Source organism: Rhinatrema bivittatum, chromosome 3 (genome assembly GCF_901001135.1).
Source record: "Rhinatrema bivittatum chromosome 3, aRhiBiv1.1, whole genome shotgun sequence".
NCBI lineage: Eukaryota > Metazoa > Chordata > Amphibia > Gymnophiona > Rhinatrematidae > Rhinatrema > Rhinatrema bivittatum.
The window spans coordinates 517,040,843-517,065,272 of record NC_042617.1 but is presented as its reverse complement, the minus strand read 5'-3'; the positions used below and the strand labels follow the sequence as shown (position 1 = coordinate 517,065,272).

At 44.7% G+C, this 24,430-nt stretch overlaps 1 protein-coding gene across 1 annotated transcript in view; it reads right to left on the bottom strand.

Moving 5' to 3' along the window:
* The window catches only part of EPHX2 (epoxide hydrolase 2), a 277,061-nt gene that overhangs the window by 50,437 nt on the left and 202,194 nt on the right, over positions 1-24,430 (bottom strand). The window contains exons 14-15 of the mRNA XM_029596221.1: positions 22,560-22,605; positions 11,441-11,543 (exon numbers count right to left, since the gene is read on the bottom strand). Coding sequence (XP_029452081.1) covers positions 11,441-11,543; positions 22,560-22,605 — 149 coding nt within the window. The remainder of the gene's footprint in view (positions 1-11,440; positions 11,544-22,559; positions 22,606-24,430) is intronic.

The window sequence follows — 24,430 nt, the reverse complement described above, 5'->3', positions numbered from 1 at the left end:
ATCATGAAGCAAGAATAGGATAAGTCATACTTTACTATGGCTGCAAAATTCAACTATTTCTGGGGGGGAGAAGTCAAGATGTCGGCTTGTGCGTGGTGCTTTTCAGCTCGCCCCAGAAGGTTTCCTCCCTTTTTCTGAACAGACTTCAACATGCCTCCTAAACGTAAGGGGAAAGTGTGGGTATTTCCCTCGATACCCCCCTTCCCTTGGGACAGCGTACTATCCACGAATGCACTACAATTTACCCTGTGTCAGAGGTGCCGGTCCCCCACTGATGGGTTCTGTAAAGGAGCCTCCGTCTCGTTTGATGAGTTTTCTCTGAGCCCTCCTGTGCTAAGAAATCCACAAGCGATTTCTTCACGCCTTCCTCTGGAATCGGCGCTAGTGGACCCGAGAATGGAAATCTCAGAGCAAACTACAGAGGGAGCAGCCATGGGTGGAATGGCTCGAGGAGCAATATCGAGGCAAGGGAATGAGACAGCGTCGGCATCTACAGTTACTTTGAAGTCAGCTTCTCCCGATGGAGGTGAGACCATTTTGACTTCCACAATCAATGTTCCGACATCTATGGCTTCAGTTTTGAATTTGGAACAATTGCCTTTACAAGTTTCACCCCCTAAGCCCGCTGTGGTTACATTAGACTCTCTCTGGGAACAGATGGCTCACCAGAATCTAGCCTTGCAAGGTTGTTCCTCAGATATTTGAAATTTCGTCTAAATTGGAAATCCTGACACAGGAACATAACTTCCAACTTTTGGACCACTCAAACAGGATCCAGAACCTAGAAAATCAAGTCAAAGATGTGCAGAATGTACAGTCATCTATAGTCCAGGATCGCATCGCTTTAAAGAGGAAAGTAGAATTAGTTGAAAATCGTTTAAGACATCTTAATTTAAGATTTTTGAATTTTCCTAGGATAGTTGGTGAACAGCCATGTGTTACCCTTCGGAGATATATGATTGAAATGTTATTTATTTAGATTTTTTATATTCCACTTTTCGCACATTTTCTTTCAGCGCTTCAAAGTGGATTACATTCAGGTAGGTACTGTAGGAATATTACATATTCCCCTGGATAATATCCCTTCTTTTAATAAGATGTATTTCCTTCCATTCTCATGTACAAGAAAGAATGTGGCATATCAACAACTGGACTTGGGGAACTTAATGGAATTCCTAGAGCCTTCTACTAAAGAGATTTTTGAGAGAGCAACTCTGTTGGCTTCATTTATTTATGAACAAGATCTAGGTTTGGTTATGCAAAGCTGTTTCCAGTATATGGGAGCTAATTTCATAGGCCAGTTTGTCCAGATTTTTCCAGATCTGGCTAAAGCCACACAAGAGAGAAGAAAAGGTTTTCTGGCCCTACGCTAGGAAACACAATTTTTAGGCACCTCCTTCCAGTTAAGATATCCGTGCAAATGTATTATTAAGTTTAACAATGACATTTATATATTTTTTTATTCCTGAACCACTTAAATTGTTCTTGGATTCTCGTAGAAGGTTGTTGCCCACCTCTTCATCCATTGAGAGTTCTATTATTTAGACTAGAGTAAGGGTAAAATTCACAAATTATGGCATTTCCTAATTTAATTTATCTTCTGTTGGCTCCTTTTTTTTTTTGCTCCCCCCTAATAGAAAGATTTGTGGTCTGAATATTAATATTTATTTCTAATGTGACTATTACCTTAAATTTTGTTTCTATTTTCTGTACAAAGATATTATGCTTTGTAATTTTGTTAAAATGCAATAAAAACCAAAAAAAAAATTCAACTATTTCTATATGGCTAGACACACCATGAAGTAACAAAACCCCATATTAAAGACACTCAAAATCTATATAGCAAACCTATCATAGTGTAACAGTAATAAATAAAAAGGACTAAAAAAACCCAACTCTACCTATGAAAAAGCAGCACTATAAATATTACTTTGGGTCCCAAAATACCAATACATTACCTAATGGAGGAATGAAATAAACCAGATTGCTATAGATCCCTATACAGACACTATACTCCAGCAGAATCTCTCACTTTGGTCACATGCACAGAACAGAGGCAGACCCTCAAATACAGAATAAAGGATCACAAATTAGAGCCAGTGATATGCAGACAAAAGCTGTAATGGAAACCCCAAGAAGCCAGACTCTGTCTACAGTGTAACAATGGAAAAATAGAAATATTACCATTCCTCATAAAACAATAAAATCAAGAAACATAAAGCATCAATTCTAATAGCAAAACCATATTAATAAAAGAATAAATATTTCAAAACTGCTGATGAATAGAACAATAATTAAAGTCATATACTTTCTTTTTTTTTAAAATTTTCCAAGCAATAAAATATTTCAAAATAGCAGACATCAAAAAATACCCAATAATTAAAACTAATAAGGACTTTAAAAATCCAAGCTTTCAACATCTGGGAACTTTTGATTTCCCGTTATCTTGAGATTGCTGTGGATTAGTGTGGGGGGACTTTCTCCTCTCATATATACACACACATTCATGCTCTCTCACACACGTGCTTTTTCATACACACATAGATGCTCTTATACACAGATACTTTCACACATACACTTTCACAAACAGATACTCACATGCTCTTTCGCACAGATGCTCACATTTTTTCACACATACACAGATGTTATCACATATGCGCTCACATACATGCTCTTCCAGACACATACAACATACGCTCTCTCACCTACACATACTCACACATGTATGTACTTTCTCCAATATATATACACATGCTCTCTCAGAAACACTCTCCCCCCTCTACCTCACTCACATGTGTTGCCTCTCCCTTTCTTTGCTGAGGGCTGCATAAACTCAGCCAGGGTCTCTCGTTTTTTCCTGCGGCCAGCAGCTGTCTCTTCTTTGCTACTGGTGGATTGGGCTGCACAAATGGTACATAAGGCCATCCCTTCTTTGTGGCCGGCAGCTTGAGCTCCACCAGCAACACACGGGGCCCTCCTTCACCGCTGCCTGTGGCCCATAGGGTCTTCTCTCTTCTTCAGCTGCCAAGTGGGCCTTTTCTGTTTTTCAGCCCCCAGGAGAGGAGCTTGTGTTCACAATGCTCTGCTGTGTGAATGGGGTCCAGAGTCTGTGTGTGTGCACATGCAGACACCTTAGAGGGACCTTGTTAGTTTCTTTGCTAGATTTCTTGCGAAGTCATCTCAACGGAGGTAATCCAGTTCCATCTCTGCCTAGAGATTTTGTCAGCATTTCATACTTTGAATCATGCTTTGCAACTGGGTCAATTAGATGCTGTGGGTAAGGATCCTCAGATTTTGAGATGGTTTCAATTGTTTCTGTCTGACCATTGGCAACAAGTCATTTTGGGGCATCAATCTTTCAGGTGGAGAGCTGAAGAGACCAAGGTGTTACGGGGTCAAAAAACATAACATAAGAACACAGGATGTGTCATATTGGGTCACAACAAGAATCCACGAAGCCCAGTATCCTGGCTTCAACAGTGGCCAATCCAAGCCACAAGTACCTGGCAAATCCCCATACATTAAATAGATCCCATGCTACTAATGCCGACAACAAGCTGTGGCTACTCCCTATTGATTAATAGCAGTTTATGGACTTCTCCAGGAATTTATCCAAACCTTTTTTAAACCCAGCAACACTAGTTGCCTTAACTACAACCTCTGGCAACAAATTCCAGAGCTTTATTGTGCATGGAGTGAAAAAACTTTCTATGATTTGTTTTAAATGTGCTATTGCTAACTTCATGGAGTATCCCCTAGTTCTTGTATTATCCAAGAGTAAATAACCATTTCACATTTACCTGTTCAAGTCCTTTCATGATTTTGTAGACCTCTATCATATCCCCTCTCAGCCATCTCTTCTCCAAGCTGAATAACTCTAACCTCTTTAGCCTTTCCATCCCTTTTACATTTTTGTCGCTTTTCTCTGTACTTTCTCCAGTGTAACTATATCTTTTTTGAGATGCGGCAACTAGAAGTGCACACAGTATTGAAGATGCAATCTAACTATTGAGCAGTACAGAGGCATTATGACATCCTCTGTTTTATTTGCGATTCCCTTCCTAATAATTCCTAATGGAGAAATTACTTACCTGATAATTTCGTTTTCCTTAGTGTAGACAGATGGACTCAGGACCAATGGGTATAGTGTACTCCTGATAGCAGTTGGAGTCGGATCAGATTTCAATCTGACGTCAGCCCCTAGTACATATACCCCTGCAGGAAGTGCAGCTCTTCAGTATTCTCCTCGAAAAGCATTGTGGATATATGTGTGACCGACTAATTTGAATAACTTGGATAACTTCATAACTTGGTTAAACTTTATAACTTGGTTAACTTGATTAACTTGAACTGGTTGGATTGACTATAGCTGGAGACCGCCAGTGTACTCAACCAGAAGCGTCGACACCCGGCAGGGTGGAAATCCTCAGTGACTGAAAACATGGCTTACCCTTGATCATTCGAATTCCATGTGTAACAGCAGCCAAGGGTGGGATGTTGAGTCCATCTGTCTACACTAAGGAAAATGAAATTATCGGGTAAGTAATTTCTCCATTTCCTAGCGTGTAGCAGATGGACTCAGGACCAATGGGATGTATAAAAGCTACTCCCAAACCGGGTAGGAGGCTGCCCGTGACCCACTTAGTACTGCCCTTGCAAATGCCGTGTCCCCCCGAGCCTGAACATCCAGGCGGTAAAATCTGGAGAAGGTGTGGATGGAGGACCATGTCGCCGCCTTGCAAATCTCGGCAGGTGACAGCATTCTGGTTTCTGCCCAGGATACTGCCTGGGCTCTGGTAGAATGGGCCTTGACCTGTAGCGGCGGTGGTTTGCCTGCTTCTACGTAGGCTGCCTTAATGACTTCCTTGATCCAGCGGGCTATGGTTGCCCGCGAGGCCGCTTCCCCTTGTCTCTTCCCACTGAGAAGGACGAAAAGGTGGTCCGTTTTTCGTACGGGTTCCAACATCTCCAGGTATCTGGACAGACGTCTGCCGATGTTTAGGTGACGTAGACTTCGAGCTTCTTCCGAATTCTTAGCTCATCCGGCGATGGTAGTGAGATGGTTTGGTTAAGGTAGAAGTGTGATACCACTTTGGGAAGGAACGAAGGGACCGTGCGTAGCTGTATGGCTCCCGGGGTGAGCCTGAGGAACGGTTCACGGCAGGACAGTGCTTGTAGTTCTGAAATGCGGCAGGCTGAACAAACCACCAGCAGGAATGCTGTCTTTAACGTTAACAGGCAGAGGGACAGCCCTCTGAGGGGCCTGAAAGAGGTTCCTGCTAGGAAATCCAGGACCAGGTTGAGATTCCAAAGAGGTACCGGCCACTTTAGTGGTGGGCGTATGTGCTTGACTCCTTTCAGGAAGCGTGACACGTCCGGGTGAGAAGCTATGCTGTCGCCCTCGCTCTTGGAGCCGTAGCATGCCATTGCGGCCACCTGTACCTTGATGGAGTTGAGGGACAGCCCTTTCTCTAGCCCGTTCTGTAAGAATTCTAGGATCATGGGAATTCTACTTGAGTGTGGCTTGATATCGTGGTCTTCGCACCAGGCTTCAAATACTCTCCAAATACTTATGTACATTAGGGATGTGGAGAACTTGCGTGCTCGGAGTAGGGTGTCTATTACAGCCCCCGAGTATCCGCCCTTTCTCAGGCGAGCCCTCTCAATGGCCAGGACGTAAGAGAGAATTGAGCTGGATCCTTGTAGAGGATCGGTCCTTTTTGGAGCAGGTCTCTGTGTGGAGGCAGTGGTAGAGGGTTCCCTGCCAGTAGTCTTCTCATGTCTGCGTACCACGGTCTTCTTGGCCAGTCCGGGGACACTAGTAGAACTAGTCCCCTGTGTAGTTGTATCTTGTGAATGATTGCGCCCAATAGGGGCCACGGCGGGAATGCGTATAATAGGGTCCCCTGTGGCCAGGTCTGTACCAGGGCATCGATCCCCTGGGACTGAAGTTCCCGCCTGCGGCTGAAGTACCTGGGTACTTGGGCGTTGGACCAGCTTGCCAGAAGGTCCATGTCCGGTGTCCCCTACCGGTTGACTATCAGTTGGAACACTGTGGACGACAGCTTCCATTCTCCTGGGTCTAGACTTTCCCTGCTGAGGTAGTCTGCCGTGATGTTGTCTTTCCTGGCAATGTGGACGGCCGAGATCTCCTGGAGGTTTACTTCCACCCACGTCATTAGGGGGTCTATTTCCAGAGACACCTGCTGGCTTCTGGTCCCCCCACTGCCGGTTGATGTAGGCCACTGTTGTGGCGTTGTCCGACATTACTCTGACCGCTTTGTCTCGGAGTCTGTGATCGAATCGTAGACAGGCTAGTCTGACTGCCCGCACTTCTAGGCGGTAGATGTTCCATCCCGCCTCTTCTGCGTTCCATTGCCCTTGGGCGGTTAACTCCTCGCCGTGTGCTCCCCATCCTTGTAGGCTGGCATCTGTGGTGAGCAGAGTCCAGGTTGGGGAGGATAGCCTTGATCCCTCAAGTCAGCTCAGGTGGCTGACTTGCAGCCACCATCGTAGCTGGGTCTGGACTCTGCCCGGGAGTGAGAGACGTATGGCGTAATTCTGAGACCGTGGATTCCATCGTGATAGGAGTGAGCGCTGCAGGGGTCTCATGTGAGCTCGTGCCCATGGCACTACTTCTAGTGTGGATGCCATCAGACAGAGGACTTGCAGGTAATCCCATGTTGTAGGCAGAGGTTCGCTCAGTAGGAATTGTAACCGGTTCCACAGTTTTGATCTCCTTGTGGGAGTCAGGCTGACCTTGTCTTCTTTGGTGTCGAATCGGACTCCTAGGTATTCTAGAGACTGTGAGGGCTGTAGACAACTTTTGCTTGTGTTTACCACCCAACCTAGGCTCTCCAGTAGAGTTTTGACTCTGTTGGTTGCTTGGCGGCTTTCCTCTGGGGATTTTGCCCTGATCAGCCAGTCGTCTAGGTAAGGCTTTACGAGGACTCCTTCCTTCCTTAGTGTTGCCGCCACCACCATGATCTTGGTGAACGTCCGGGGTGCAGTGGCTAACCCGAAGGGTAGTGCCTGGAACTGGTAGTGATGGTCCAGGATTTTGAAGCATAGATGGCGCTGGTGTTCCTGATGAATTGGGATGTGTGGGTAGGCCTCCGATACATCCAGGGATGTGAGAAACTCTCCCGGTTGTATCGCCCTTATTATGGAGCGTAGGGTTTCCATGCGGAAGCAGGGAATCCTTAGGTGGTGGTTGACTGACTTGAGGTCCAGGATGGGCCTGAAAGTCCCCTCTTTCATGGGGACGATAAAATAAATTGAATAATGCCTAGTATTTATTTCTTGTGGAGGTACTGGGGTGATGGCCTCGAGGGCCAGTAGTCTGGTCAGTGTAGCTTCCACTGCCGCCCTCTTGGAGAGGTCGTGGCAGGGGAATTCCACGAACTTGTCCGGAGGGGTTCGCAGGAAACCCAGGTAGTACCCCTCCCGAATAATGGCTAGGACCCACTTGTCCGAAGTTATCTCGACCCATCTGTGGTAGAATAGGGCTAGTCTGCCCTCTATTACTTCGTCCCTTGGATGGGTCGGCTGAATCTCATTATGGGGTATGGCTGGGGCCTGCACCCGAACTGGTTCCCCTCTTGTTGGTTCCTGCCCGTAGGTCTGGGTGCTTGATAGCTGTTTCTGTATGGATTGAAGCGCTGAGAGCTCCTGCCCCTGGAGGATCAGGGGAAGGGTCGCTGGTTTCTCTTAGTCCTGTCCTCAGTTAGGCACGGCAATGGGGACTCGCCCCATTTGTCGGCCAGCTTCTCTAGCTCGCTGCTGAACAGGAGGGATCCTTTCAAGGGCATCCTTGTGAAGCGAGTTTTGGAAGATGCGTCGGCTGACCAGCTTCGGAGCCAGAGTTGTCTCCTGGCAGCCACCGCAGATTACACTCCTCTGGCCTCAATGCGCACCAGATCGGAAGCAGTGTCCATAAGGAATGATACTGCTGGTTCCATGACTTCTCCAGGGGTGTTGCTCCTGGTCTGAGATAAGCAGGCACGAGTCACAACAGTGCAGCAGGCCGCTATTTGTAGGGACATAGCGGCTACGTCAAAAGACTGTTTAAGGATGGATTCCAGGCGCCGGTCATGTGCATCTTTGACGCTGCTCCTTCCTCCACAGGGATAGTAGTGTGCTTTGAGACCACGCAGACCATGGCATCAACTTTTGGGCATGTCAGGAGGTCTTTGGCTGCCGGGTCCAGGGGGTACATGGCTGCCATAGCTCATCCTCTATCCCCCGGTAGATATCCTCCTACATCTACATTAAGTATCCGTTATTCTAGAACCGCCCTGTATATTAACATTGCAATGTATATATGTATTTAAGTTCATCAGCAAAGCAACTGCTCCCTGCTGATAGTCTCTTCTATACATTTAGAATAGAAATTGTTAATCTTTCTCACTCTTCAAAAGCCAGGTTTGATCTCCTTGTTTTAATGTAACTTTTTTTTTTTTTTCGCTTCCTATGTTTATTGGTTTCCCCTTGTTTTTTGTAAACCGGTACGATAAGACCTGTCTTGAGCATCGGTATATTAAAAGAACCTAAATAAATAAAATAAATACATAAATCCTCCTTTGAATGAGGACTCTGGAGCACTCCATTCCAGGCCAATTAGTTGCTGGACGGCTTGTAACAGAGGGAAATGGTGAGAGGTCTGGCAGAGGCCCTCTAGAGGGGATTCGACTTAGACTCCCCCGAAGAACCTGGGCCTGGGAAAGCGAGCTCCTTTAGGCTGTGAGTGACCAGGTCAGGAAGCTCGTCCTTGGTGAAGAAGCGTTTCATGGTTCGGTGAGGCTCTGTTCCCAGGGGAAGCTCCCCCTCTTCTAGGGGCTCTGCTTCCTCTTCAGAGTAGTCCGTGTCCTCATAGGTGGGGCTTCTGGGCGGTGGAAACCTTTGTCTAGGCCTCGAGGGGCCTGGGCCATACAGGTCTTCTGGCAGCAAATGTGGCTGATCAGCCAGAGGTTCCGTTTGCATGTGAACAAAGGTATGTAGCCCTTTAAAGAACTCCAGCCATGAGATAAACGCTGGATCCAAGCCAAGCGGCGCAGGGTCCCTGGGGGTCCCCGTCTGCAGGGGTGTCCCGCTAGGTCTGGGGTACCCACCGAGGAACTATTACTCGGCCCTGGGTGGGACTGGCCCTGGGCTGGATAACCCAGGGCCTCCTCGCACTGAGTGCACAGCGAGTTGGCCTCCTCGCTTTGTGCAGCTCTGATATGGCAAGCTGGGAAAAGGCCTTGAGCCTTCATCTCTGTTTCCAGTGGTGCCATGGTTATTGGCGCGTAACCCCTGATGTGATCCGGCGCGTCTAAGATATGTGTGTGGGTTGTGCGCGCAGCCCGGTAGGCGTGCGGCGGGTGTATAACATGCGCACGGCCCTTGTGCATGTAACTTTATGCGTACAATGATTATGTGCATGTAACTTTATGCGCACATGTAATTTGTGCGCCTAGCTAGACTTGCGCGCTCGGGACGAGCCGACGAATGGAGCGGCAAATAGGGCCAAGATGGCGACGGCGACCACCTCGGAGGGTCTCCATGTGGGTAGACACTTTAAACTAACCGGGGCCTGGCCCTGCTAGGGCGGATCAACCCAGTGGCACTAGTCCCGGCCGGCGACCTGTGCGACTCCTCGAATCTCTGAGACCGGAGTCAACGCCGAGGATCTCTACCTTACCTTGTCTTCGGCGCTTCTCGGTTTCGTTCCGGGTGGTCTCTGGCTTCGGGGGGAGAGGTCAAAATACCTTCACTGCCGCGCTCGAGGGTGCACCCGCTGCCTCACAGCCGCGCCCGGGATCGGGGGCTAGGCCCTCGCCGCGATTCGGCCGTTGGACCGAGGCTTACCTCCGAGAGACCACGGAAATCACCTCGGGAAGGGACCCAAAGGTATCCCCGCAGGAGAGCGGGGCTCGTCTTCAGAGGTAGGTTTTCTTCAAATTTTGGGGTTTCTACTTTGAGTTGGTTCTAACGCTGTGAGAGCGTGCAGATAGTCCCTAACTGCTATGGAGATGGAAAATACTGAAGAGCTGCACTTCCTGGAGGGGTATATGTACTAGGGGCTGACGTCAGATTGAAATCTGATCAGTCTCCAACTGATATCAGGAGTACACTATACCCACTGGTCCTGAGTCCATCTGCTACATGCTAGGAAACACTGTTTGCTTTTTTGACTGCTGGAGCACACTGAGCCAATGATTTCAATGTAATTTCAACTATAATGCCCAGATCTTTTTCCTGGGTGGTAAGTCCTAAAATGGAACCTAACATCGTGGAACTACAGCATGGGATATTTTTCCCTATATGCATCACCTTGCACTTGTCCACATTAAGTTTCATCTATCATGCGGACACCCAATCTGCCAGTCTCGCAAGTTCCTCCTATAATTTATCACAATCCACGTGCTATTTAGCTACTCTGAATAATTTTGTGTCATCTGCAAATCTGATCAATTCACTTGTTCCTCTTCAGATCATTTATAAATATACTAAAAAGCCCTGCCCCAAGTACAGATCCCTGAGGCACTCTGTTTACCTTTTTCCCACTGTGAAACTGACCATTTAATCCTAGTTTGTTTCCTGTTTTTTAACCAGTTTGCAATCCACAAAAGGACATCTCATTCTATCCCATGACTTTTTAGTTTTCTTCGAAACCTCTCATGAGGGATTTTGTCAAATGTCTTCTGATAAGTCAAATGCACCACATCTACCAGTTCACTTTTATACACATGCTTATTCACCCTTCAAAAAAAATGTAGATTTGTGAGGCAAGACATTCCTTAGGTAAATCCATGCTGTGTCCCATTAAATCATGTCTATGTAAATGTTCTGTGATTTTATTCTTTACTGTAGTTTTCCATGATTTTTCCCTTGTTTTATCCTTGGTTTTGTACAATATCTTCTTGCATCCTTTGAGCAAAGTTTTGGAATTCTTAGCATTGAAATATCGGATCTATGCAGATGATATTCAAATTTTCTTTCCACTCCAGCTTGATAATCAACAATTTCCGGCTCTTCTTACTAAATGTTTGGATTCTATGCATAAGTTGGTGTCTCAGAGGTTTTTGTAGTAAATGTTCATTGAAGCCAGTATTTATATAATGTAAACACTCAGTATACTGCTATTAGTTATGAAAAAAAGTTTGTTTTCCTAACCTATAAGTCACTTAAAACTCCAGGAAGCCAGCTTGTATTTAAGTTATTGATTATCTACTACTTTCAGGAGTTAGATTATGAGAAAACTACAATGCTGTGATGCCATATCAATATGTGATGAATTCTTAAATTTGAATTTTTTAAAACTAAACTATCATAATGAAGGCAACTGATTCCTAGATAATTACGTCATATAGTAGTTTGCCTTTATTTAATAAATAAACCCAGAGATCCCACAAATTTTCAATAATAAAATTCAATTAATTCTGTATTTGAATTTTACCTGAAACCAGACTTTTTAAATTGCTGGATATAATACTGAAGCTCTGTTTCCCCTAAAAGTGAACTTCGAGAGACATCTTCTGGTAACCCAACAAGCAATCCTCCTGGGAAGAGAAAGATAGAGAGAATATGCTCAATTATTGTTCCTATTTTTCAATGAGGTGATAAGCATTTTTAAATTAAAGGGAACAGAACTGGATTTTTACATTTCAGTCAACACCTTTAAGCATGAATGCTGAGAATAAGTGGTATTCCATGCGATCAGGACTAGTTTGGTGACATCAGCACTAATATTATTAGTTTCTAGAAGCGTAGAAAGAAATCAGTAGAATTAGGTGTCATGAAATGAAAATCCAGGGCGGACGACTCAGAACCAACATCAGGAAATATTTCTTCATGGAGAGGGTTGCGGATGCCTGGAATGTCCTTCTGGAGGAGTTGGTGATAATGGGGGTAACCTGCACGAATGGCAGGTTACCCCCATGGGGGTAAACCTGTAGTTACTACCTTGGGAAGCTTTCTGGGCAGACTAGATGGACCATTTTGGTCTTTTTCTGCAGTCATTATTATGTTATATGTTACAAAAACAGTGAAAGATTACAAAGGGGTATGGGATAAACACTGTGGATTCCTAAAAGCTAGGGGATGGAAATGAGGAAAAGAGCACATGGGGGTAACTTGCTGGTGTGGCGGTTACTACCCTTAACCAACAAGCCTTCATACTGTGTTGCAACTCATTATTTGTCTCTGCTTTAATGGCAGAGGGAAAAGAGGAAAAGGGTAATTAGTTTTGGACAGCAATCAACAAGGACATGCATTTTACAGTCTGGGAAAACAAATAAGAATGGGGGTAACTTGCTGATGCGGCTATTGCTGCCCTTAACCAATAAGCCTTATACTTGTGATGTAACTCCAACACTGCTCTCTGCTTCACCGGCAAGAGATAACAGGGAATTGGACTCAGACTGCAGCCCGTTTGGGAAACTTAAGTATGGGGGTAACTTGTACGGCACGGCAGTTGACATCCGCTGAAGATACCTTTATGGAGGAGACTTATATGGCGTGGCTGGTGCTACCATAAGCTTGCTGGGCAGACTAGATGGACTATTTGGTCCTTTTCTGCCGTCATTTCTATGTTTTGATGTTTCTATAAGGACTTGTTATTGATGATTTTAACAATTATTGGGAGATGTAAAAAACGCCGTCAGCCAAATAGTTATGTACTTTTCATGAAAATAATTTGTATAAAATTTAAACATTTACAGATAAGACATTTCTATCAAGCTTTTATGGGACAAATGATTAAAATGATGATCACTTGTACAGACCAAAACTAATGATGATGTTTAGCTCTGTTATGAGCATCCCTAATTTGACTCATTTGAGGCAGTCTTGTGATTCAGAAAATTTCATAAATCATTATTAGTCAGATAAGAACATAAGATTTGCCATACTAGGTCAGACCAAAAGTCCATCTTCCCAGTATCCTGTTTTCAACAGTGGCCAACCCAGGTCACAAGTACCTTGCAGGATCCCAAGGGGTAGATAGTTTCCAAGCTGCTTATCCCAGGGATAAACAGTGGATTTCTGCAATTTTACCTTAATAGTGGTTTATGGACTTTTCCTCCAGGAACTTTCCAAATCTTTTTTAAATGTAGTTACATTAACATCTTTCACCACATCCTCCTCTGGCAATGAATTTCAGAGCTTAATTATGTGACCCGCTGGGGAGGCACCCGCTGGGGAGGCACCGAGCACACAGGCCTTCCCAGGAGAGCCGCGATCCGGGCTCCCCGCAGGCACTGCATCGTGTCAGCCGCGGCATGGAGGCAAATAAAGAAGGATTTGGAATCCAGACCTCTGAAAACCTTTGATAGCAGGAAAGAAATCAAAGTCCTGCGCTGCCTGCCTAACTTTAACGACCCATTCCATGTTTTTTTTTTTCCCAAGCCAGAGAGATGTCGCGTCTCTGAAGCTTAGGGGCTGCCCTGAGGAAACGACATCTCCGGGCAGCGGGTCGATATCGAGGGGGAGAGGTTGGACCACCAACTTCACCCCTAAAGGCAGCAAATGACAGCCCAGTAAAAGGAAAGTTAACAAACGTATCCCAAAACGATACAGCAATAAAGAAAAAAAGATGACAGGTCTCTCACTGAATGAAAGCTCTGCCTGCAAGCCTGCAGCAGGACTGCCCATAGAAAGTATAGCAAAGCTACAATGAAAAGCCTTTGCCTTTTTAATAAGATACATCCAGGTAAAAAGTGTTAACAAGAAAACAGGAGAAATAAATCAACAAAAACTATTCTCACAGAAAGAAAATGGGAGAACCAAAAGGTGCAACCCAAATCTGCTGGAGTCAGAGAAATACTGAAGGTTAACAGAGGGCGCACCAGTCATGAGGAACCGCCCTCTCAGTTTTTGCTCTGACCATCTGCTGGAAGGGGGACATAACCCATGGTCTGGACTGATCCTGGTACGTACAGGGAACAACCAATTGCCCAAAAAAGATTGAACCAGTATGCCTTCCTTTTTCAAGAAAGCTACCACCAGCATGACCTTAGAGAACCCTTGAGGAACTACTGTGGGTAGATGAGAGGGAGAGGGTGCTCTGAAATGAAGTTAAAGGCATCTCTGATTTTCCAAATGGATGGGAATGCAAATATACTTTCAAGGGTCTAGAAAGGAGAGATACTCACACCTTGCCTACCCTCCACCAGCACAGAATGAAAAGTATCCAATCTAAAGAGAAAGTCATGTAAGCTGGCATTCACACCTTTTGAGGGCAAGAATAGGCCCATGAGATTCACCATTTTTAGGGAGCCACACAATAAGTTGAGTCTTGCTTGATAAGAGGAACCATACCACTACTCGCAGCAGCTGAAGCTCAGAATGAATAACCTGAACTACCAAACCTATGATGACCAAAGCATCCCCCACTGGCCTAAAGTTATTTGGGTCCACTCCTAATACTGTTGTAAGCAACTACCTACCTCCAAGCAGCAGAGAGTGAACCTATTGTGCCTCATTATGGAGCATCTCTGATACAGAGGCTCTGAACACCTCAGGTTCTAGTCTTTTGGAGCCATGAAAGGACTGTCACTTACCTCTAGTCTTGAAAAAAAAAAAAAGAAAAAGAAGATTACCTGCCAGGCCGATAGTATCTTGAATCTTGAAACGGACTGCGCCTCTATCAGGGCAGTAAAAACAGGGACCTCTGTCCCCAGGAAGAAGTTGCGTTTCTGGATGCTTGAGATTCTTAACCAAGAGCTCAAGTTTGTCCCAAAAGAAGCATCCCTTTAAAGGGGAGCTTTCTCAAAGGAGATTGGGCACCAATCTGCTGCCCAGCTACATAGAGAGTCTCCTGGCCTAGAAGCCACAGTCTTAGGGGAAATCTGGAGCAAATCATTCAGAGCATCAACCAAGAAAGCAACAGCACTCTCTGGTCTCTGGAAGCTGCTGAATGCAGTGCAAGAGAGTATGTGCCACTAAACCATTATAAATAAAAATCTGAACAAGCAGGACTGCTGAAGAGAAATTATGCCCCAATAGTATCACAAACTTTCTGTCCTAAGGATCTTTCAGGGCAGCATCGCCTTCCACTGGGATCTTGGTTCATCTGGTCAGAGTTGCAACAAGTGCATCCACTGAGTCAATGAAAAATAAGTGGTGAAATGCCTCGAGGAAGGCATCTCCCTAGAGTCCAATCTCAGGGGCCTCCTGAACTGACAACTCCATAACCTTCTCTTCAAAGAGAAGAGGAAAGGCTATAGAGGATCTGCGCATACCTTTCATAATGAAGCAATAAGCACTGTAATCTTCTTTTTATAAAAAGAATAGATTAGGCAAAACTCTTCCTGACTGAAGGAAACTCCCCTTCCTCCACTGAGATGCAACTTGGCAAGTCTAGCAGAACTTAAAGGTTTCTCCAGCACAGCCCGCTGCTCTCCTGGATTTCTTAGTAGGGATCTGGACTTTGGGCTGCATCTGAGAGGGAGATTCCAAATTTACAGACAGCCTACCACTGCTCCCAGGCTTCTGTGTTCAGAAAGTCTGGATCAGGAAGCAGAAGAAATCAGGAGAAAATCTCCCATCCCCAGGCCAGGAGTAGCCCAATGCAGGAAATCCCACACAAGGGCCATAAATGAGACCTCCCCACAGCATCAGAAGGGGGGTCTGCAGAGAAGAAAATGCGACAGGGAAGACTCCAAAATGGTGGCCGGACCTGCCAAATATGGTGAAATGGCATGCAGCAAATGTGGGACAGAAAAGGAACCGTCCTGTGCAGTGGGAGAGGCTGCAGTCGACCTCCCTAAGGCCTTAGAAGGCATCTCTCCTGCTTGGAAACAAGCCATACAGAGTGGCTAAGTGGCAGAAGCAAAGCACCTGCAACTACAGGCTTCGCAGTGACAGCCATGCTCAGGCTTAATCATGAGCAAGCTCAGCACCTCTCCCCCAAGGCCATGCAGAAAGAGAGCTTTGGAAACTGCTCAAAAAATACCCTCCAGAGGACTTAGTCCCCAAGGAAAGTCCCCCATTGCAGAAGACACTTTTGCTTTCCTAAGCCCTGCACCAGAACAGGACTGTTCCTTTCTGCTTCTCATTAATTAAAAAAAAAAAAAAATTGGTAAAGACCAGCTATGGAGCAGACAAAGAAGAGGGGGTCGGGGGTGAGGAGGCAGTCTGAGGAACCTATAGCAAAAAAAAAAAAAAATCTGAGTTATTTTGATTTTTTTTTAATTTAAACTGCCAAGGAAGCTGAAGAAAAAGAAATAATTCCCCCCTCCTATGTCCTCAACCCAGCCTCCTCTGGTATTGGAAACCCTGTCAGTGGGCTTGCTCTCCTCAGAGTAACAGAGACCTGGCTCTAAGTTTCGAACAGTGCCTGAAGAAAGCCTCCTGCACTACTAGTCCTACCATCTGCTAGTGGCAAAGAAAGGAAATATTACTACTTACCTGATAATTTCCTTTTCTTTAATAAGGACAGAACAAATGGGTCATGCACCTCTATCAGTAGATGGAGATGGAGCAAAGCTGACATCACAGTATATATACACCTGCAGTGACATCAGTCTACCAGTAATCTCTGCAAAAGCCAACTGTGGACAAACTAACAAAACTTGATTATCAACAGATAACCATTCCAGCACTCAGCCAACAATATAACACTGACTCAGACAAACAGTGTAATAACATAAGTGTTACTCCTGTCCATAGACTAATCAGTATTCCTTGAAACACACAGCCACCCAGGAGGACAATCGCATAACCCGCCAGCAGCCAAGGGCAGGAAGGTGGATCCACCTGTTCTTAAAGAAAAGGAAATTATCAGGTAAGTAGTAATTTCTCCTCTCTTAGCATACGGATAGGTGGATCCAGAACCAGTGGGATATACCAAAGCTACTCCTGAACAGGGTGGGAGGCTGCCCACGATTTGATCAACACCGCACATGCAAAGGTTGTGCCCTCCCAGGCCTGCACATCCAGGCATTACCACTTGGAAAAGGTGTGCAATGAGGAACATGTAGCAGCTTGGCAAATGTCGATGGGAGACAACAATCTAACTTCTGCCCATGATATTGCCTGAGTCCTAGTGGAATGAGCCCTAACCTGACTAGGCAACAGCTGCTCAGCATCCACATACGCAACCATAACTACCTCCTTAATCCAGTAGGCTATTGTAGCCCGTGATGCTGGCTCGCCCTGTTTACTTCCAATGTGGAAAACAAACAGTCGATATGACTTCCTGAGAGGTTTAGTAACCTCCAAATACATCAAGATATGCCTCTTGATACCCAAGGACCATAACAGGTGATATTCCTCCGCATCTCTTTCCCTGTCCAGAGACAGCAGGGAAATGGACTGATTCAAGTGAAAATCAGAGACTACTTTTGGCAAAAAGGAAGGTATAGTACACAGCTGTATCGCCCCCAGAGTCACTCGTAGAAATGGCTTCTGGCAAGACAAGGCCTGCAGTTCGGATACTCTATTAGCAGAGGGAATTGCCACAAGAAGCACCTTTTTCAAGGTCAGTAACCTCAAGGAAAGGCTACGCATCGGTCAAAAAGTAGCGCTCGCCAAAAAATCCAAAACTAAAGACTCCACAAGGGCACCGTTAACCAAAAAGGACAACGAAGATGCTTCACTCCTTTCAAGAAATGAGCCACAACTGGATGAGCCGTCAAGGGTCCACCATTCACCTGACCTCAGAAACAGGCAAGAGCCGCCACCTGTACCTTTAATGAATTAAGGGCCAACCATTTACTCAATCCATCCTGCAAAAATTCCAAAATGAGCAGGATCTTAACTGATTGAGGAAGAACCCTTCAATCTTCACACCAAGCCTCAAACACTCGCCAAACCCGCACATAGGCTAAAGAAGTAGAGAACTTTCTCGCTCATAGCAAGGTGGCAATCACCACAGTAGAATATTCGCACTTCAGCAACCAAGCCCTCTCAAGGGACATACAGTAAGACAAAATTGAGTTGGATCTTCGTGAAGAACAGGCCCTTGCATAGCAGATCCGTGTGAGCTAGAAACTGAAGGGGAGACTCCAAGAGCCTTTGCAAATCTAAATATCACCGCCTCCTGGGCCAATCTGGTACCACTAGTGCACCATCCCCCTTGACTCTTGATCTTCTGAATCATTCTGCCCAACATGGGCCATGGAGGAAAAGCATACAGCAGCTTGCCCTCCAGCTATTCCTGCGTGAGGGCATCTATGCCCAGGGACTTTGATTCTCTCCTGTGACTGACGCGAAGAACCTTTGCATTGCAAGAACAGCAGGTCCAGAAATGGAAGGCCCCAGCAATCCACTACAAGCTGGAAAGCCTCATTTGACAATTTCCTTTGTCTTGGATCCAGACTCTGTCTGCTGAGAAAGTCTGCTCTTACATTGTCTTTTCCTGCAATGTGTGAGGCTGAGATCTCCTGAAGATGCACTTCTGCCCATTCCATAAACTGGGCTATTTCCTGCGACACTTGCTGGCTCTCAGTTCCTCCCCGCCGACTGATGTAAGCTACTGTCGTCACATTGTCTGACATTATCCGGACTGCTCAACCCTGCAATCGGTTGCCAAATCACAAGCATGCCAACCGAATGGCATGGGTTTCCAGCCGGTTGATGTTTCAGAAAGATTTTTGTATTCCAGCGCCCTTGCAACTGCTGAGCTCCCCAACCCCAGAAGCTTGCATCTGGCATGAGTACTAGCCAGTCCGGTGACCTCAAGGAAATCCCCTTTCTTAGATGATCCACTTATAACTACCACTGTAGGTGTCTGCCGATCTCCATCGGAAGGTGAACCCAAATCGAATAGACCTGACACTGGGGGCTTCAACGAGACAGCAGAGTATGTTGAAGGGGTTGCATATGCACCCTCACCCACAGCACCACCTCTAGGAATGCCGCCATCAATTCGAGTACCTGTAGATAAGTCCACACTGTCAGGTGTATTGTGTTCGTCAATACATGCACCTGCACCATCAGCATCTGGATACGGCCCTCTAGCAGCAACACCCTACCCTGCTTCATGACTGTGATGGTTGAAGATTGCCCTTGGCCAGGTTCACTATCCAACCTAACTCCTGCAACAAGGAGATCACCTTGTGTGAGACACGAAGGCTCTCCTCCCAACTCTTGGCCTGAATTAGCCAGTCGTCTAAGTACATGGGTGTACCAGAATCCAATCCTTTCTTAATTCTGCCGCGACCACATCATAACCTTGGAAAACGTTCTGGGCATGGTGGCCAAACCAAAAGGTAATGCCCCAAACTGATGACGACACCCCAAAACCGCAAAACACAGAAATTATTGATGCTCTAGACAGATGGGAATATGAAGGTATGCATCTGACAAGTCCAAGGACATCAAAAACTCTGACTGTACTGCCATTATCACTGGGTGCAAGGTTTCCATGCGAAAACGAGTCACCCGCAAATAAAGGTTGAACCCCTTGCGAGCTAGGATGGAGCAAAAAGAGCCATCCTTCTTGGGCACAATGAAAAATTCAATATCTGTCCATATTTTCTTGAGACATGGGCACTGGAACCACAGCCCACAGGCTGAGGAGCCTTGACAACGTACACTCCACTGTCTATCTTTTCTGTAGAGAGTTACAGGGAGATATCATGAAAACGTCCCAAGGAACACTGTGAAACTCCAGCATATAGCCATCTCTTATCTCTAGAGTCTACTGGTCTGACGTGATCTCGACCCACCTCTGATAAAAGAGAGGTGACCCCCTATCTCCTGTTCCAGGAGTGGGTCAACACATCATCATTGGGAGGCTCGAGGGGTTCCACTACCCGAGCCTGGGATGAAAAGATTAAGACCTACCCAAAGATCGAGTCCTCTGAAAGGCTGCTCCTCTGTAGGGTCGAAAACGTTTGAACCCCCAGCATGACCTCTCGTGCTGAAGGATTGTGGCATCTGTTTATTATCCTCTGGTAACTGAGGAACCTGGGACTCGCCCCACTTACCGGCCATTTTTTTCCACTTCACTCCCAAACAAGAGTAAGCCTTTAAATGGCAATTTTATCAGGTTAGATTTCACCCCAGATTCATTGATCTCCTGAAAGAGAAGTAAACAGCGAGCCACCGGGAACAACAAGAGGCTATCTGCAAATTCATTGCCACTGCTTCAAAGGTCTGCTTAAGGATAGCCTAGATTCTCCTATCTTGTGCATCCTTCAAGGCCGCTCCTCCTTCTACAGGGATAGTCATTCACTTGGATAATGGCACATACAAGCGCATCCACTTTCGGAAAGCACAATTGCTCTTTTGTAGCTGGATCCAGGGGGTACAGTCCTTCCAAGGCTTGTTCCCCTTTAAAATCAGCTTCCGGGGTGCCCCATTCAAGATCAATCAATTCTTGAATGGACTCCATAAAAGGAAGAAACATGAGGCTTTGCGAAAAGAAATCAAAATGGGATCTTTCTTTGGCTCAGACATGGATTCATCTCCTGATACTCCCAACATCAGAACCGATAAAAACTCTACGAAAGAAATGCAACATAGTTCTATACAACTCTAATCTCAGAGGAATTTCCCCATCCTCCAGAGAATAAGGATCAACTTCATCATCCGTGCCATCCAGGTCCCTATCGGGAGATACCCGCAGCAGATCTAGACGTACTCAGACGCTAGACTCTGAGTACGCTTACCCAAAACACCAGGTGTGCAGGGATCTACAGCCTGCGATCCTGACCTGTTGGACTATGCCTGAAGAAAAGACTGCAGTCCTTGAAAAAATTTTACCCAGGAAAGGACAGAGGTATTCATGCCATAACCAATCATGTCCTGTGCCTACTGAACTACCTTCCCCCGCTAACGAACCAGTCAGGGGAGCCCCAAAATCTGGCTACACCTCTGGCAGCTCTTTTTCCATTCCCGCAATAGGCTGGAAGTGCCGGGCTTAGTAAAATCAGACTCAGGCATTCTCCGAGAGCCTCCAAACAGCGCTGACACAAGCTAAAGGGAATGCCAGGCTGGGATGTCCGAATATGACAAGTAGCACAAAGGATAAGATGCTTATGCTTCTTTGCTATGGGCACCACCAGGCTATCAGTACGCTCTAACAAGTGTCTGATAACAGTGCATCTAGCTCTGTCCTTGCTGCAAAAAATAGGCGCCCAAAATTTAGGTGCCCAACACTGTGCCCCTATGCACCCAAATAGGTGCCCAACCTGGATGCACAAGCATGAACCGACGTACTAAAGAGGGCAGCCATAAGCGTGGGAATTAATGCGTGAAGATATCGCTGTGGCCTACCACGCAGCAAACAAGACAAGCCTGAGAGTGGGGTCTAGCCAAAAGGCTGCTCACCCTGCCAAGTTGCCCACATCCCCTAAGTTCCCTCGGAGGCAAGAACGAACGTTGGATCTACGTTCTGAGCACAGAGATCGGAGAGGAGAGGAATCACTGCCTAACTCCTCCTCTTTTTTTTTTTTTAATTACTCTTTACCTGAGCTCAGCCCGTCCCAGTTGAATATAAGGTCAGTCTCCAACTGCGAGGGGAGAGGGCAAGGCCTTCACTGCCACACTTTGCTCCCTTCACTCACTTGCCTTTCAGCTTTTTTTTTTTTTTTTTACAGCTAAGTTCACACCAGCTGAAAACCAGCTACCGGATGAAGACACTCATCTGAGGAATCCAAAGATATCACCTCAGGAATTCTCATCTGAGGGAAGAACCATGGATATCACCACAGGGCAAATCTCTTTTCCTCCTTTTGAAATCTTTAGGCAATCCTCAATAGGGAGATGCACATCTACCATCTGCTGGAGATGGAGAATGTATCCATCTGCACTCTGCCAGTATTCTCTATCTCCAGCAGATGGTAGATATCTTTGGAGTCCTCAGATGAGTGTCTTCATCCGGTAGCCGGTTTTCAGCTGGTGTGTACTTACATATATATATATATATCTATATATCTATATATATCTATATCGTGATGTCAGCTTTGCTCTGTCTCCATCTGCTGGTAGAGGTGCATAACCCACTTTTTCTGGAACCATCTCTCCTTATGCTAAGAAATACTGAGTTGTTCTTCCTGTACTGTACCCACCTCTATATAGTGGCAATGAAGTCATTCAGGAAATCTTTTTCTCTGTTTCCCATCTGCTGGTAGGTAGACATATCCCATTTGTATCAGCTGGATTGGTGTAGCAGAATGAAATGGAAAAGGCTTTTTTTTTTTTTTTTTAAATCCCTGCTGGCCCATAGACCTGATCCCCCACCCTGCTAAAGGACTAAAACTAATGTGGGCCATAACACCCAAACCCCTTCCTCCTACCCTAAAGCCCACAAAACGATTTAAAAAAATAAATAAATAAATGTCAAAAATAAATGTGGCCTCCAGGTCCCCTCCTAATATCCAACCTCAGCTGTCCCCACCACCTACAATCCCAAACTGAACCTTTCTGTCCCACCCAGCACCACTGAAAACCACTACCAGCTACCGGAAGAGCAGTACAATCATAGTACTCCCAGTAGTATTCAGCATTGTGTTGGCTGACGTAGATCCAGATTTAGCCAAATAACTTGTTTGGCTAACTCTGAATTTCAAATAGAATGTCTTATATCTCAGAAATCTTGAACATTATGTTAAGAAGCATACAATTACCTCTCTGTTGTACATTAACAGTACTCAAGGGGACAGACAGCTGATCCTGAAAGGGAACAACACACACATTGTTCAGTCATATTTATGTGTTAACTTACAAAACTATTTTATGATCTCACACGTTCAGAAAGGAAATTACATTTTTCCCTTGCCATTTTTTCTATAATCAATTGACAATTGTGGAAAGTTGGGCCATTACTTTTGGTCTCTGAAGAGGATAATTAATTTGACTGTTCTACCATTTGATGACATTAATATGTTGATGATATAATGAATAACATTAAGAACACTTAACAGGGGCACAATAATAAGATTGTCTCTCTCCCAATTGCAGATTTCCATACTAAAGCTTCAAGACATAAAATACAGGACTATAGCATAGTTGCTGCTATTGACCACCCAAAATATAGAGTGGCTATATACATACAGAATGGATTGGGAAATACTGAAGTGATTAAAGTGTCTTTCTGTTAACAGAAGAGTGTTGGCGGTAATTAAATTGGGAACAATATTGTAGTGAACTTGTATAAACCTCCAAACCTTATGTGGCTAGACTACCCACTATCATGTCCTCATCCTGCATTTTATACAGAATTAAAATAGCATGAAAACTGGGGATAGACATTAAAAAATTCTACTGGTTTGCAAATTATGGACTGAGCTCATGTGGTTTTCAACTGATATGGCAATTAGCAAGATAGGCATCAGAACTTACACTTGACCTATATTTTGTGATCCAAGATAACACAGGTGAGCCACTAGCAAAATCACTAGAACAATCCTGAGTTATTTTCCACACAGCAAACATTGTCCCATTATAAAGATCAGACCACCAAAATCCACCAGACTTGTTATTACCTGTGAAAGATCATTTTCTATTGCAGGCCCTAGCATCTGGAACACTCTTCCTGCTCACATCCGGCTCATTACTGATACCAAAGAATTTTTAAAAAGCAGTTAAAACACACCTTTTCAAATCTGCTTCCTCTGATTTGTCTGACTCTTAATTACACAAATCTTGTATAGAATTATTTTTCATCCTCATTTTCTCTATCAACTCCTTGCCCCATTTTATTTAGCCAGTATTGTTTTTAGTTTCATTTACTTTTATTTTATTACTATTTCTGTTTGTTTCTTATTGGATTATTTAGTTTATTTTAATGATATGGTTTATTAATAAATTCTATGTATGTTCCTTTGCAAACCGCTCTGAACCTTGGAACTTTAAAATAAATAAATTAAATAAACTGTTGGAATCCAAGGAAAGCAAACTAGTCATCTTTCACATTGGAGATATTATCCAGATTCTAACAGGGTAATTTTCAAAGGAAAGTATAAATGTAACATTCTATTGTAGCAATTTTCAAAAGTCCATTTATTTCAATATGTTGAAAATGTGAACCGTAGAGATGGACTTTGTCTGCACAACAGTATATACAATTGTTTAAATAAATAAAATAAATTTACCAGTGTTAAGTGCACGTAATGCAGATAAAAACTACTGACAATTCAATAGCATATATCCAGTGACCTTTGTTTTCAGTTTTTATTTTATTTTTCCCAGGAATTTATCAGTGTTATTACAAGAACAAAATGGGAGAAGTCAGTGGAAAAAAATCTCAGCATTTTCCAGGTAAATATAATTTTTGCTCTTGTAATAAACAATGATAAATTCCTGGGAAACAAAGAATAAAAACTAAAAATAAAGGTCCCATCATATACTGTAGAAATTTTCAAAAGCTTTTTTGAAAATTGCTATAAAATATGCTGCTGAATATATACTATTGCTACAATGTATGCTATTGCTACAATTCCTACTAATTTACATGATCCATCTAACTATTATCCTATTTCCTCTCTCCCTCTGTTGT